A 16,251-nucleotide genomic window follows, 5' to 3' on the forward strand; every position below is an offset into this window, starting at 1 on the left:
TTTATATTTACGCCGTCTTAAATGTAAATATGTGTGCGTATGCGTGTGGGAATTGTTTATTTGCCGTAAAATTCAAACTTTTGAGATAACATTTGTGTTAAAATGTTTGCTAGTTAAAGAATATTTGAACAAGTAAAACTGGATTATCTAGAACACTATTTTTTGGTATATTTTACGCTGTTTATTTGGATGCTTTTCTGCAGAAGATCATTGTAAATCTTGATATCGGTGTATATTGTAATGTAATTCTTAAAAATTATTTATTTTTTCAAAATTATATTTATAACAAATTTATATTATTAAAATTGTTTATATTATTATTTGTTACAGGCTTTATTATCACTGGTTTACCTCTGCTCAAGTGACATCTATGCCCTAATCAATTATGTTGGTTTTGCAACATGGTTAGCTATTGGACTTGCTGTGGTTTGTTTACCTTATCTGCGCTGGAAGCAACCTGACCTGCCTAGGCCCATTAAGGTATTCTGAATTGATATCCGTCTATACTAATACGGCAAAATGATGTATATACACTGATATGCTAAAAATCACGGAATACCTTTCATAATATCCCACGAGGCTTGTTCTAATTTGGTGAAATGCAGCACCTCAACATGACTCAACTAGATGCCAGAAGTTTTGAGAAGAGATTTTCAGCCATGCTGTCTCAAAAACCTCTAACTGTGTGGTTCTGGTAGATGTTGGATCTCCTGCACGAATATCTCTGATCCCAAATAGGCTCTGCGGAAATAAAGTCTGAGAACTGAGGTGGCCAAACCGTGTGTTGGAATTATCCAGAATGTTTCTCAAATCAATTGCGAAAAACATGGCGCCGTGACACGTTGCTTTATTCTTCTGGAACCGCTATTCCACACCATTATGGAACCAACTTACTATTTCAAAAATTTCGTAATCAGCCGAAATTTCAAGTTTTAAGAGATATTAACGCCAACACTATAGCATTAAGTAAATTAAATGAATACTGAAAATAACTTCCAGGGAACATTTTCAGTCATGAGTACACCATGAGTGTTGTGTGGCTAAATCCGAAAAGCGCTGGGAGTTAAACGGGGATTCTAGTTTTATTCCTGAATAGGCTGATTGTACGAGGTTTTCTTCGTGCGCATCCTAATTAAAAGCCAGTCTGCCATTGCAAATCTTCTCTGAAGGCATTTGTTTGCTTACGTAGATAGCCATGGTGTGTCTGGCCTAAATGAATAAATCAATCCTTTTACACTGGTGAAAAGTAAATTTAACAAAAAACGTTCAAAGAAAGTGACAAGTGAACGTGATGTAATGAAATATCGTGGGTATAGAAAAATAAATGTCATAACATAATTTAATGAGGATTAAAAATCTGCTTCTCCCCTTTGCGAACGATCTTTAGAATGCAATAATATCAAATAGTACGTTCGTTTAAAGTAGGTATTTCATTGTTGTTTATTAAAATTAGAAGCATAATTTCTTAGTGTGCAATAATTTTTTGTGATTAACTTGCGTTTGCATAATGGTACCATACTTGCCATAAGTGGCTCTATATAATGCCCAATCTTAATTCTAACACAAACATTTTTCAAATCCTTTATAACAGAACATTTTATTCTTCTGTACTTACCGTGATATTAGTTTTCAGTTAAGTTCGCTTTTTATTAAATAAATGGGTGCCCAAAGATTGGACAAAAAACGCAAAATTTAGCATATTCGGCGAATGAAACGTGTAGTTATAAAACTTGTGTACATTTGGGTGTACGTTAGCAGAAATTAGACTACAGAAAAAAGGTGGTTCGTACCCACATTGTTTTCAGCAAGGAAATTTGTTCGATATAAAAATGGTCTGTTTTGTGGAGGCTTCATATCTGTGCGTAACAGGCTTTATAAGGAAATTTTAAATATCCAAGTTTCTGAAAATGATTAGTATATTATCATACGAGTGAAGCTAGGTGAAGAGAGGTAATAGGGGAGTCACTCAGATGATGTTACATATTTCGAAATTTGGCTTTCGAGGCAGCCTATAGGGTCAGAACTAGTCCAAACTCAAAACGTTTCATCATTTGCCGGTGAATCATACCCCAGTGGAGTAACTATGCCCTGCAAATCAACAAATGGACATCCAAGAACCACAACCGCTGAAGGTGACAATTTTTTACGTCTGCAAGAGCAATCCAAACTCAAATGTTGCTCACCACCTTCTCTCCAACATTGTAGCTTAGATAAGGAAAGCTATTTTTCTTCAAAATGTTTACAGTTGACTACACAAAGGAGAGTTGTATGCTAGGTGGCTGCATACCGTCTACATTTGGTATAGAGAGATCCTTTTAAACTGATCTCGAGATCACCTCAACTGGACTTCACAATAATGAGAATGATTTATGATTGAATGAATTGTGAGAGAATACGTTATGATTTGGTCTACAGAATGATTCTTCAGAGTGATAAAATTTGCTATAATGGCAGGAACGTCCAAAGGGGAGTCACTCAGATGATGTTACATATTTCGAAATTTGGCTTTCGAGGCAGCCTATAGGGTCAGAACTAGTCCAAACTCAAAACGTTTCATCATTTGCCGGTGAATCATATCCCAGTGGAGTAACTATGCCCTGCAAATCAGCAAATGGACATCCAAGAACCACAACCGCTGAAGGTGACAATTTTTTACGTCTGCAAGAGCAATCCAAACTCAAATGTTGCTCACCACCTTCTCTCCAACATTGTAGCTTAGATAAGGAAAGCTATTTTTCTTCAAAATGTTTACAGTTGACTACACAAAGGAGAGTTGTATGCTAGGTGGCTGCATACCGTCTACATTTGGTATAGAGAGATCCTTTTAAACTGATCTCGAGATCACCTCAACTGGACTTCACAATAATGAGAATGATTTATGATTGAATGAATTGTGAGATAATACGTTATGATTTGGTCTACAGAATGATTCTTCAGAGTGATAAAATTTGCTATAATGGCAGGAACGTCCAAAAAATGCACTTATACAAAAGAGGTAGTTTGATAGTTTGGACAAGGCTGCTATTGGAGGACACATTGATATTCACATCTTGCCTTACGATAGCTTGACTGCAGTCACATATAGAGATGACATCTTTGCTCAAAATGTTCGTCCATTTCTCGCGACCAGACATTTTGATTTTATTTTTATGGACAACAACGCTGGAGTCCATGAGGCCTATATTTTGCTGGTCTGAACCTGAAAGTATTTCTTTTTATGGAATCACCACTGAGATCATAAGACTTGAATCACATCGAATATGTATGACATATGCTTGGATTTCTCTCCGTAACTCTATTTGGATCTTAAAAAACTAAGAACGTGCCTGCTTCCCGAACGAAAACATAATCTGAAACGCCATAGGTGGTCTTATCCTTAGAACGAACCTAGGGCAGTGATTTCCGACAGATATTATGACATTCCATGTTGACGGTCGTCCACTAAAAGTCTTATTTTTTGTTTGCCACTGTTTTGTTATTTATTTGCCATTTTGTTTGTATTTCTCCGAGCTAGTATCTTTTAGTATATCCAATGTTTTGTAAAAGTTTCAATGAATTCGAGTAAATTCTTTTTATTCACTTCTTTCACTTCGTTCCTTAATTTTTCTCTAAAACTTTTCCTTACCATTTTTGTTGCAGTCTTTTAGAAAAAATATTCAGTTATGAATTTATTATGCTACATTAGGAGTTTAATTTTAACTGAGATTTTACAATTTTCTGGTAAAATTTTCTTTAGTTCTCTTTATTTTAATGGCATTATTTTTTTCAGATGTAGATGAAGATATTTTTTCAGATTTTCAAGTGCTTCAATTAAAAACGGTTAAATTTTGTATGTTTAAATTCATATTTTACCAATTATATAAAGAAAATTTAATGTCATCTCTATCACTTAAAGGACGGGAAACATTTAAAAGTTAATATGTATTTCAAACTGCACTGCACGAGTTTTATTTTCTGCATGTCATTTGTTTTCTTTAGTACTTCACAAATACATATGCAAATAAAACTTGTTTTATACATTTCAGGTAAATTTGTTCTTCCCAATAATATACATTTTGGCATCGGCGTTTATCACGATTGTCCCGATGATTGCTGAACCGATTGAGACAGGTAGGTAAAATATAGAAAATTTTTATATAACGCAATTAAACAAAAATATGGAAATTCTTGATAAAAGGAATGTATAAAATAACATTTGTTTTGTACCTGAAAATGCATATTTTTACTTAGTTGATTATATTTTGCGTGCGATAAAAAGCTTGCCGAGGAAATAGGAAGGCACAGTTTTATTATACACATCATTCTGGGCAGTTGCAAGTCCACTGTGCTTGAACTTAAAGCTTATTGTTCTGCTCTGGTTGTTCATCTTCTGCTCTGGTCATTGAAGCTTCCGCATGGTGGGGGTTCAGAGACCAAAGAAGTAGATTTATTCGATATTTTAAGATGTATCTAACGTTGTTTTCCGGAATGTTGCATTTCTGGCAGAACATCCTATAAAATTAGTATAACGAAATTGCTCGTTGAATTACGAAAAAGGTATTGCAGAGAATGATTTTGACCAAAAATATTTAGATAATATGTGAAAAAGAAATTGCGGAGTTGCATATGTTTTGAAGCTCTGAAAGTGCAAAAACAGTAAAACTAGAACTTCACATACAGGAAATTACTGCTTGAGCCCAAATCTCTAAACCACAGGTTAAGGAAACAGTGCAATATTCATAAAAATTAAACTTCTGATCAAAGGAAGATTGTCATCTGGTCAGATGAAGTGTCCTTCGTAATGTTTCCCAAAAGAGGCCTAGATTATGTATAAAGAACACTAAGGCAATGTTTTTATCCCGATCACTTGTAGAAGTTGGGTCATGATTTGGACCGTATGGCGACCCAATTATTATCCAGCAAGCTGCAAGCTCATGTCCCTGCCAAGGACTGTATAAGCATTTTGAATGCCCAGGTCTCCCATCTGACGCAAATCCACAACTGTTCTTTTTTTAGTAAGGTCCGTTTCCCTATAAAAATGGAAATTTTCAAAAAATCAATTTATTTTCTGAATTACATAAAATTTCCTATTTTTCTACGTAATCTCCTTCTTTATTCTTCTCCTTGTTGGAGTATGGAAATTCTTCTCATGAAACTCTGCTGTTGACGACTGATAGTCAGTTATTAACGGTCGTTTTCATTTCTTCACGGATGGTTTTTATCTTTCCAAGACATTTGCTCAAATTCCCTGCTTGCATGTGTTTGGGTCTCAACTGCTTACACCAAATTGTCAGCGACTACAGGCCAACCACAGAGAGATTCGTCATAGATGTTTCCTGACATTCTTTAAACAATTAGTTTCCTTGAAATATATATATTAACGCTTACCCATTTTCCGCTTTAATGTTACTCATTGTATTGTTACCATGCACTTCATATACTTGAAAATCCTCAACTTTCACGATCCTTGCTGTTAAGAACCAAATGATTGATGTATTTCTCAGTTGGCAGGGCTCTTGATTTTCAAACATTTTAAACTCTTACTATGAAGTCTGCAGACTAACGCAGTAAATGCAAGTGGTGGCAGATTCTGCGCAGAGAATGCTGAGAGTTTGGCGCAAGCATCAATCTCAGGCACGTGCGAAATTACAAGCGGTACTTACAAACGGACCGTACTTAAGAAGTAATCTATGTTATTTACTGCTGTAGATGCCATTAAGGAAAATGATAAAATCTCAATTCATACAACTTGAACCCAATCGGAGTTTTCGGGGCATGTCGATGAAATTTTCCATCTTGTATGACCACCTTAATGATCAGACGTCATTAATAATACTGAGGTTCTCTATAGTAATACCTCAGTAATAATTCGTTAGGCTTCAGTTTTAGAGTCATTAGGATATTTTTTGGAGGCAGGAGAGATGAAAAACTAACAACGCCTTCGCCGAGAATCGAACCACGGACCTCTGGAATACCGGCGTGCTACCGTTACACCACGAAGGCACCCTAGGGAAGTGGGAAAAATACCTTATATACTCCCCTTTTTAAAGGGCGACTGGGGTTTTTAGGGGACCCAAACGCCAAATCCTGGGTGTGGAGAGTCATCATCCACAACCCTTTTAGTTCGGGCGCCACTTGTAGAGTCATTAGGATATTTTTTGGAGCCCGGAGAGATGAAAAATTAACAACGTCTTCGCCGGGAATCGAACCACTGACCTCTGGAATACCAGCCTAGCGTGCTACCGTTACACCACGAAGGTACCCCAGGGAAGTGGGAAAAATACCTTATACAGTAATGATATTTAGGTCTGACGACTCTGGAGTTCGTCTTTTGGGAGAGTCAGGGTTCGAGCTCACTATCCGCCTCGAACAATTTTTCAGGAAATTTCCAAGTTTTCCCCAAAAATTGGTATAACATCCTACTTTACACCATCCAAAGTTTACATATGTGGCAACTCTAGAAGAATTCCTGCGTTCTTGAATCCAAAAGTTATTGTTAGCTAAATTAATTTCTTTACCATTTTACCAAATGTTTCCTTAGTTTCGTCCAACCTCTCTGTATGTTCAAAGTAAAGTTTGCAATTATTTACTTTTACATGCATTATACTGAGATTCATTTTTACCATTTGAGTAAGGCAAAGACATAGTTACTTTTGAATGAAACTTCAACTTTTCAAATTCTATTTTCTTATAGTTATTTTCAGCGTGATTTTTGGGATTAAACTTCATTCGATGTGATCTGTTTTAATTTGTTATAAAGATTTAGAGCTTTTCAAGAAGGCTTAACTAATGTTTTAGAAGTAAATATCTGTATTTAGTTTTGATTTTAATCTATAAAGAATCTAAATGAATTCAATCTAAATCTAACGTATTACTGTTTATTCTGTAAGTTATATGAGCAGTAATTATTAGTTTTATTTTCGTTATGCTTGAAAGTACTTAAATAAATAAAAGCTTTTCTTTTTTGCTCATATTTTATTAGTATAAAACACTGTCAAAAATTGCAAATATCGCCAAACTATATTGCAGAGTTTTTAGAAATTGCAAATTAGCCAAAAACATAATTTAAAGTTTGGAATAATTAATTAAATATCAAGTTGATCTATTTTGTATGAAAATCATGTTAATGACTAGCTTAAGTATCTGAATCTCACATAAATTGACATGTGAAATGTAGCAGACTGGAATTTTTTTCAGATCGTGCAGAGTGGAAACTTTGCATTTTTTAAAATATTTAGAGTTGGCAGTTATGCATTATGTATGTTTTATTAGGAAGGTGTTTTCGATATCATACGAAAAACACTCCTTATCTCGTGATCACCTGATCACCTGTTATTGTTAATGGGGTAACGGACTAAATTTATTATTCTTATTCTTCATGCAAATATAAGCAATGTGTAAATAAAGCATATTTTAATTCAGTGTAGATTCACATATATTTGAAAACATTGATAACAGAAAATCGTATTTAATAGGAAGGTAAATTAATGCTATAAGCGATTCATAATTCAGTTGTATTGGTTTAATCAATGCTCGATATGACGTTCTTATGCTTAAATGAATTTTCAGATTCTTTGGATGATGCGTCTATAAAATAATTTCTCTCTCAATACTCGCCCAAGGAATTAGAATGAGCTTCTGCATGTTTTCTGAAATCGATGTTAGATATTTGAGGAAAATAGAAAACTTTACATCAATCTAACATCATGAGGCAAATCTGAGGAAATAAAATCACAGATTGAGGTGGCCAATGTATTGGATTTCCGCCTCATATCTAATGAAAATTATACTTAGTATTTGAAACATATCTAGCAGTTTTATAATAATGAGCAGTATATTCATCATGCTGGAAATACATGGTGTTTCTTTTGTTTTAATTGTACATCTTCCAGATTTGAATATTACTCTTCTGCTAAAAAATTGTATATCCTGCTAATATGCGTGGCATCGCTTAAAAATGGGAATGTATGTTCAGAAATTTCATATCGTATGTTAAAAGACCAATGTCCGTAATGTTCTAGTTCTTTTAACCAATGTGGATTATGGACAGTCACACCAATAATGCATCTTATGCAGATTTACCTTCACCATGAGTTGCGAAAATGTACGCTTTAGAAAGCAACACGGCCATAAAAATATTGCTCAGAATATTATCTAGTATGCTTCTACGTACGATTATTCTCTTCACAAAAACATTCCATTTAATTTTCGAAGTGACAAGTGATCATTAAGATATAAAGCATCCTTCTGAACATTTCTTGAAGTAATATAGATTAGTAATAATAATAGATGTTTTTGAAACAAAGATTTAATTTCTTTAAAATAAGAACTTTTTTAATCAATATTTACTTTTTAAATATGTATGAAATAATGCGCTAAATTTAAATATTGTTTATGAAACAGTTTTTTTTATTTTTTGAAGAGGAATATGAATAAGAAACAAATAGTATAGGTTTCATATTTTAAAAAACGCCCTTCAGAGGAAACACACATAATGCCTTTTGATTTTTTTCTTTAAAGTACAATTTTTTTAAAAACATTTCTTTTTAAAAAACCTAATTTGTGATATCGTTCCTTTATCAACAATTATAAATAACCATACGTAATAAATTACGACAGATGTAATTGATAAGTATGTGAAAAACTAACTTATTTACCCGCGTATTATGTCATGCTATAAGTAGCAGCTTTTCAGCTAGCAATTGAAAGACCCGTGGTTCGAGTAACCAATGAAATAAAACTTGGTGTACCATTTATAAATCGCGCCCCATCTTTGTCTGATCGACTGATTTTCGTGCTCTTCTCCATTTGCCTGCCCTTTAAGTGAACGAGAGCGTGGTTAAGTGATAGAACATCCAGCTAACAATTGAAAGATATGTGGTTTGAATGCCGGCAAGGAATCAGTTGACTTTTCAGGTTTGGAAAAACGTTTCTCTGCAGCTAGACTCTTAAACATTTCAAGTTTATACTTAATACACTCTATAACAAAACAAAACAAAAAAAAAAAAAAAAAAAAAATTACACGCACCAAGAAGTAATCATCCGATTGCTTTAAAATTTCGTGTGCATAAATGTTTGTCCAAATATACAAATGATTAAAATTTGGTGTCCAGTGAATGAATAGTGCGATCTCCAGCGAATCGGAACTGCGCATCCAGCAGATGTATATAAGGAGCTGTATTTGAAATGTTATTAAAACTTTCTGTTGCATTGCGATTTAGGATACCTTTCAACAACTGAAAAAATACCTCGCCGCATGATTCGAGCTCATTACGAGCAATTTTCAGAGTCTGAAAAAGGTCGTATCATTGAATTGAAAAAGGCAGGTTGGGTAAATCGGAGAAGCGGCTCGTCATTTGAGTCGAAGCGATGTGGCAATTTGAAGATGCTGCCAAGAATGGGTGGACAGTGGCAGATTTCAGCGTAATGGTGGTAGCGATCGACCTAGGGCCACGACAGATCGGGAGGATAGAGTGATTGTCAAATCAGCTGTCACAGCGCCTGATTCATTGCTATCAAACATCAGACGTGCAACCCGCCCACGAGTGTCCACCAGAACCATTCACAGAGGGCTGATAGGGCAAAATCTACGCTCGTAGCGACCGTTACGCCACCTACTACTCACGCGCCTGCACACTGTCGAACCAGATTACAGTGGTGCTTGGCTCGATCAGGTTGGAATGACGCTCACTGGAAACGTATAGTCTTTAGCGACGAATCCCGCTTCCAACTGACGATCATCGAAGATGTGTCTGGAGACGCCCAGGGCAACGTGCCGATCCAGCTTTCTCCATTGCACGCCACACAGGTCATCAAACAGGAGTTATGGTCTGCCGTGCCCTTGATAGCCGGACCTCTTTGGTCGTCATTAGAGGCACACTAACAGCACAGTGGTACGTCGACGACATTCTGAGACGTTTACTACCGCTCCTTTCGCAGTACTCTGGCCTTATTTTTCAGCAAGATAATGCCAGACCACATACAAAAGTGTTGCTATGAACTCTCTTACAACTTGTCAAACACTTCTTTGGCCAGCCAGATCGCCAGATCTCTCTCCCATCGAGCATGTCTGAGATATGATGGTAAGGTGACTGTATCTACCAGAGAATGTTGATGACCTAGCCTGACAATTAGAGCAAATTTGGCAAGATATACCGCAGGAAACCATCCGGGAGCTTTATCATTCTATGCCACTTGTGGCAGCTTGCATACAGGCTAGAGTAGGTCAATACCTTAATGAGCTCATTACTTAGTAACTATGTTACTCTGAAATAAATCCCTCAATTGTTCTGAAATTTTAATAATTTTCTTTTCTGTATATAATCTTCCTATCCACCAATTTGTATCTCCATCGGACAACTCCTTGGTGCGTCGATTTCTTTGTTATAGAGTCTATATCTTTATTAATCAATTTTGAATGAGTATTATAATATATATAGAGTATCATAATTATCTATTATAATTAATTATTATAATATCTATAATTAAATAACCATCTTTATTCTTCTTCTATTACTGTATTTATTTTGTTAAAATTTCATTTATTGAAACGAAAATTTCATTTATTAAATTTACAGTCCATTTATCAAAATGTAGCTAATAATTGTAGCAATTTTTTTCACATGCATGCTAAAGCTGAGAATATTTTAATAACTTATCTACTTACCTGAATTTTAGCACAAAGTTTCCAAGTTAATAATAAATCTCCTTATTTCATTTTTTAATTTATATAAAATATTACGAAATCAGAAGTCGTTGATTTTTCAGAAGGAAACTTAAATTATTGCAGTTGTTGTCACTTCGGTGAAAAATTTGGTATTATCATTGTATGCATTCACTGTAGAATGAGATGCAAAATCTTTAAAATTCTTACCAAAATTGGAAAAAAAAATTCTTCATTTGCATCATTCAATGCTGTACCGGATAAATCCAGATCTACCAGTTCAGTTTTTTTAACAGTGCATAAAAATTTTGACTATTTGAAAAACATTTTTCCTCACTGATTAAATGATCTTTCGTGATTGGTTCATTATACATTTTGTCTGAGCTGTGTTGTTTTAAAAATCTCCATACATTTATTATTAGATGCTTCACCATTACCTTAACAGGATATGATATTAGCATTTCTAGCATGTTTCGCTGCTATAAGTGACAGTTCAGTTGGGACAATATATGGATGTTTCCAAAATTAAAAAGAGAACGAAATTTTAAATTATCAAGAAAGAAAATTTTTCATCTAAATATGAGATGAATTTTCGCCTATATATCGATGCGCTGATAAAACCGCTGAGCATTGGTAGTCCTACCGAGTTGAAATTTCAGCAAACGAACTTACTGCTTGGGCTTTTCATGTTTTTTTCTATGTGTTCCTATGCTAGTTAGTTTCCAATATAATGTTTTCCATGAAGTCTCACTTCCTTTAGGCAGTCTTCGAGTATTTTACGATTATCAAAACTTTGGCATTACTATGTGTTATTAAATTATAATTCTAAGCATAAATTAGTGGATAACCTACATTTTCGGGAATAAATTCAATGAAAGGTGTATTTAAAACATAAAATAAAATAAAAATACGTTCTACTGACCTCTGTGGCATCTTTCATTGAATAGATTTAAATGACATTAGGAAAGAGACAGACGCTAAACACAAAGCGAGAGGCTGTAAATACTTCATGGTTGACAATGACTTTTTGTTTTAGTTTGAAGATCTTAATTACCTTTTTTTTTTTCTAAAAATTATAAAATTTTCAAGAATGTAAAGTCTCATTCTCTTCAGAGTTGTCTTTTCTTTCTTTAGTTTATATATTATAATTTTCAGTAACAATTAAAGTAATATAATTCTGACACTGATTGTTGAAATCGGGGAACGCAAATTAACACCTCCTGGTGAATTCGCAAGAAATGTAATTTAAAAACTTGCGGCGTTAATATCTGAAATTTATTTTTTCAAGTTTAAAAATGTTCTAAATATTATTTACATATTTTAAAGATGTAAAAAATAAGGTATTTTAATTTACTTGTAAGTAATTACAAGCAATTATTTTTTTCTTTCAGGTTTTGGAGCTTTAATTATTTCAACTGGGGTTCCTGTTTATTTTCTCTTCATTTACTGGGAGAATAAGCCGCAGTGTGTGAAGAATGCTATAAGTATGTTAATCTAAATAAAACGTATATTAGTATTATTTCAAGTGAATTTTATTCTTGGATCAGAAACAAAAATTATTTTTACAAAAGTTAAATACAAAATCTCGAAATTAGTGCTTTCCCAAGATTGAAGTTAATCATAGTATAACTACACTGCTGGCCATTAAAACTGCCTCATCATGAAGGAAAGCAAATATCAAAGAGGTACTTATTGTACGTAAACAGTATGACATGAAGACAAAATGATTATATTTGTAAGTACTTATCTGGTTAGGCATGGAGAAAAATTGGGCTTGGATGACAGAAACGGGCAACTCAGTCCACGCTGTTTCAAGTCTGTGTCACATTTCATCAACTGTATAGCTGGAGAAGTTTGGCGGGCTAATTCCTCAGCAACTCATGACCAGATGTTTTCAGTGGGTGACAGTTCTAGAGATCGTGCAGGCCAGAGCAACAATCGAATACCCTATGTATCGAGGAAGATCAAAACATGACGTGCAACATGTGGTCTTGCATTATCTTATTAAAAAATGGGCGTTCGGCATGCCTCGAAGTTAGGGCACAACCACCGAACATAAGATGTCAGAAATGTACCTATCTGCATTCAAATTGCCATCGATCCGAATTGGAGATGTTCATATCGTATACCCAATTGCTGCCCAAACCGTCACACAAAGTGCAGTGCCGCTATGCCGATATCAGATGCAAGCAGACGACGTTCGGGCTCCTTGGAGTTCCAGACACGTATACGGCCATCAGAATACTGCACGCAGAACTGGGAATCGACTGAAAAGACGACATTGTGCCACTCCTCTACCCAGCTTTGTTGTTCGTCGCGCCAGAGTCGCGTTCTCTCTCTAAGTTACATTGTCAAGGGAAGCCGAAATAATGGTCGCCATGCTGTTAGTCCACGCTGCTGCAAACGTCGACGCACCGTACGAGCGGATACTGGGCCTGCTCTAAAAACCTGCCCATTGGTCAGTGACGTGGTTGTACGGTTTTAAATGGCCGATCTCAAAATATGTCTATCGGAGTACATACAGATCCGTCATGCTGTTCAGTACGACCCTCAGCAACATATTGATTCCATATTCGCATGACAGTGGTTGGATGGAGACCAGTGCGACGGACGATATCATGGAACGACAATCCGCACTGTTGAAAGGCAACAATCCTGCCTCTATCAAATTCCGACACTTGCTGGTAAACAATTCGTCTTATTCGAGGCTTAACACGATATTCTGAGCAAACTCCGACCTTATAAAGTGCTTTCCGAATGAGAAATCCCCTACGTAACTTTTCTTTTATATAGTGCTTCAGATGACTAGTATTTCAGCCCATTTAGAAATGGGCTAATACTCTAATACTAATCATCTGCATATACCAACCTCTTCTTCCTTTCATGTGATTGTGAAGTTCGTCCGATCCTTTCTTCCTCATGTTGCAATTTTAATGGCCAGCAGTGTACTTAGAAGCAGAAATGAATTTTCTTTAGCCATAAAAAACTTTCATCATATTAAAATTCGTCTGAGAGCCATAATGCATGACTAAATTATACTTGACAAAGAAAAATGTAGCTTTTAATTATGTTCTATAAATGGAAGAAATTTATTGCTCTGCATTATTTTTCTCAAACTTTGCAAACAATGGAAAAGTTTGTAATTTTTGTGCAACTAATTTTTTAAAGCTTTTTCGATTTTAAATTGAAACTGTCGTCAAAACCTCACGTTTATCGGAAAGAGTACGCATTATCTTAACGCTTTTTAAATTCACTGTTATAAGGATTCACTGTTATAAGCAAATTCCCTATTATAAGTATTTCGATACATGACAGAATATTATATAATTAAAATACATGACAAATATTTGATCTTGTATAAGATAATGTATGCACTACAGTTCCCATGCTTGTTATTTTAATGTCACATTTGTGAGCATAGTAAATTTTCTGTAATTGGTTTGGAGAATGTTAATTAGCAATTAGCATAGATTAAACTAACTGGTAAATTTTAAATGCATTTGTAAAGATAATAATACTTACGGAGATTATAATTATATAATATAGGGATTATATTAAATAATAATAATTATAATATAAGGATAGAATTTAACATTTAAATACTATTATTTTTCTTGAATGCTTAGCTTAGGTTACTGTAAACCTGAAAGCTAGCTATAAAGTATAGTTAGTAGTTAAGCTTTTACGTTATGCTAGTAGTTATGGTTTATAACTGTTGGTTGTGCATTAGCACTGAAGGCGTAATGAGTAAGTTTCCTCAAGCACAGAATTAAAGCATCATAAGTCAAAAGATTAACTACGAATTCTTTATTTAATAAGATAGGATAATTTTGCTTAACTTAAGCATAACAAAAAAGTAATAATCTTCACAGACATTTAAATTGAAGTATTCAAAAGAATAACTTACATAGATTCCTCATCAGTACTAAATATCATCAGGCTTACCTATATTAGGCAATAAGAAAAATAAACAGGAATATACTTTGCCATCGTACCTGAAAGAGAAGAAAGTACTACTGGATTAGACCTTTGGCCAGGTACAAGTAGCTAGGGTGAAAATCAAATATACTGCATTGCACACGAACTTTACTTTCTCTCGCCAATATATATCTTGGCGCACGTTCGTTTCGTATGCCTTTCGAGTTTCATTATGCAAAATACCTAAATTTATGCTAACAATAACTCAAAAAGCAAATTTGGAGCACAAAATTGTATCTGAGTGACAATTAGAAACAGATGATATTGAGAATCTAAAAATTGCAATTCATGTAGTTTTTTTTAAATAATATAGTGGGTAAACACAGAAATTCAAATTCATTTCGTACTCATTAGCGCTTAGTGATTCGAAGTTAACGCATCAGGGATCAAAGAATAAAATTAGGAGGAATTCTAAATGACGAGCAAGTTTCTAAAATACGCAACAGCCTTCGATATTCTTAAGGTACAGTTAAGAATCAGAGCTGTTCAAACTTCATACATGTAAGTAAAATTTATAATGAGCTTGTGGTCTGGTTGAACTCATATAGCAGAAGGCTAGAAGAATAGGGCAGCGTCGTAAGAACTAAAATTTAGCTATTAGACAAATTAACATAATTATCACGTAACTTTCCAAAATTAGAGGAAATGGATCACATTTACCTGAGTTAAATTTTATCGTAAACTTAATGGGACAGTTAATCTTAACATAAAACCCTAATTTAAAACGTAATAATTTTTTTAGCCCCATTTGATACTTACTAAGTATTATTTATAAATAGTAAAACTATGCAATTTTATTTAATCTTATTAAATTTAATTATTTTAAAAATAATTAGTTATTTTCGATTCGTTGTACACAACGTTTTTTTATTTCTTTTAAGTGCATAATTTAGTCACGATCGCATAGTTAGTATACGTATCATGAAGTTCATAAGAGCACCAAAATGGGCATCACTTTTCAGCGGCACTGATCTGAGCACATTTACGAGTCTTGGAATTCAAGGATCGTGTTACCAATCCCCAGTATATAAAGTTTGTAGTAAAACTGTTTCCGGAATTAGCAACGATGCCTTTGCTCTAAGAAAGTTAATGTTTTAAAAGTTCTATATTTTTCACGTAAAGTTAAATGCGATAATAAGTAAACCTTGAAGAGTAGCATCTAATAAGAAGTTTACACTTTCAAATTTGAGGTAAAATGTCAGGAAATTTGGAAAGTTTTGAATGATTGATAAGGAAAGATTTAGACTAGAGGAATACAAGAACTTAGGAAACTCAGCTTCCGAGAAATTTGCATTTACCATCTTGAGGTTCAGTAGTGTACAGCAGAGACACCTCACTTCCTTAGGGAACATGCTCACCAGCGCTGATCAGAACTCCGAACGCCGATTATTAGACTCGTGTTCAAATCTCGGCGACCAGGTTAACTGCATGAATATTATTATAATTTTCCGTTGTGTAATGTGTATATGAGCCAATTTCTGTTAGAAAGTTCTCTATAAAGGTATATTCTTCGGTATGTAGCCTTAGTGGGATTCACTATAATCTAATAATTTTAATCGAATCCATGAGAAATTTTGTCCCCACCAGTAGCAGAGTAGTTAAGAAACGCTGAATATTATTAGTCTTGGCAA

At 34.4% G+C, this 16,251-nt stretch overlaps 1 protein-coding gene across 1 annotated transcript in view; it reads left to right on the forward strand.

Moving 5' to 3' along the window:
- The window catches only part of LOC118200369 (large neutral amino acids transporter small subunit 2-like), a 91,051-nt gene that overhangs the window by 61,963 nt on the left and 12,837 nt on the right, over positions 1 to 16,251 (forward strand). The window contains exons 8-10 of the mRNA XM_085808446.1: positions 331 to 480; positions 4,026 to 4,110; positions 12,034 to 12,126. Coding sequence (XP_085664572.1) covers positions 331 to 480; positions 4,026 to 4,110; positions 12,034 to 12,126 — 328 coding nt within the window. The remainder of the gene's footprint in view (positions 1 to 330; positions 481 to 4,025; positions 4,111 to 12,033; positions 12,127 to 16,251) is intronic.

This window comes from Stegodyphus dumicola, chromosome X1 (genome assembly GCF_044657685.1).
Source record: "Stegodyphus dumicola isolate Sdum_Otavi_A_Nest chromosome X1, ASM4465768v1".
In the NCBI taxonomy this organism is placed as follows: Eukaryota; Metazoa; Arthropoda; class Arachnida; order Araneae; family Eresidae; genus Stegodyphus; species Stegodyphus dumicola.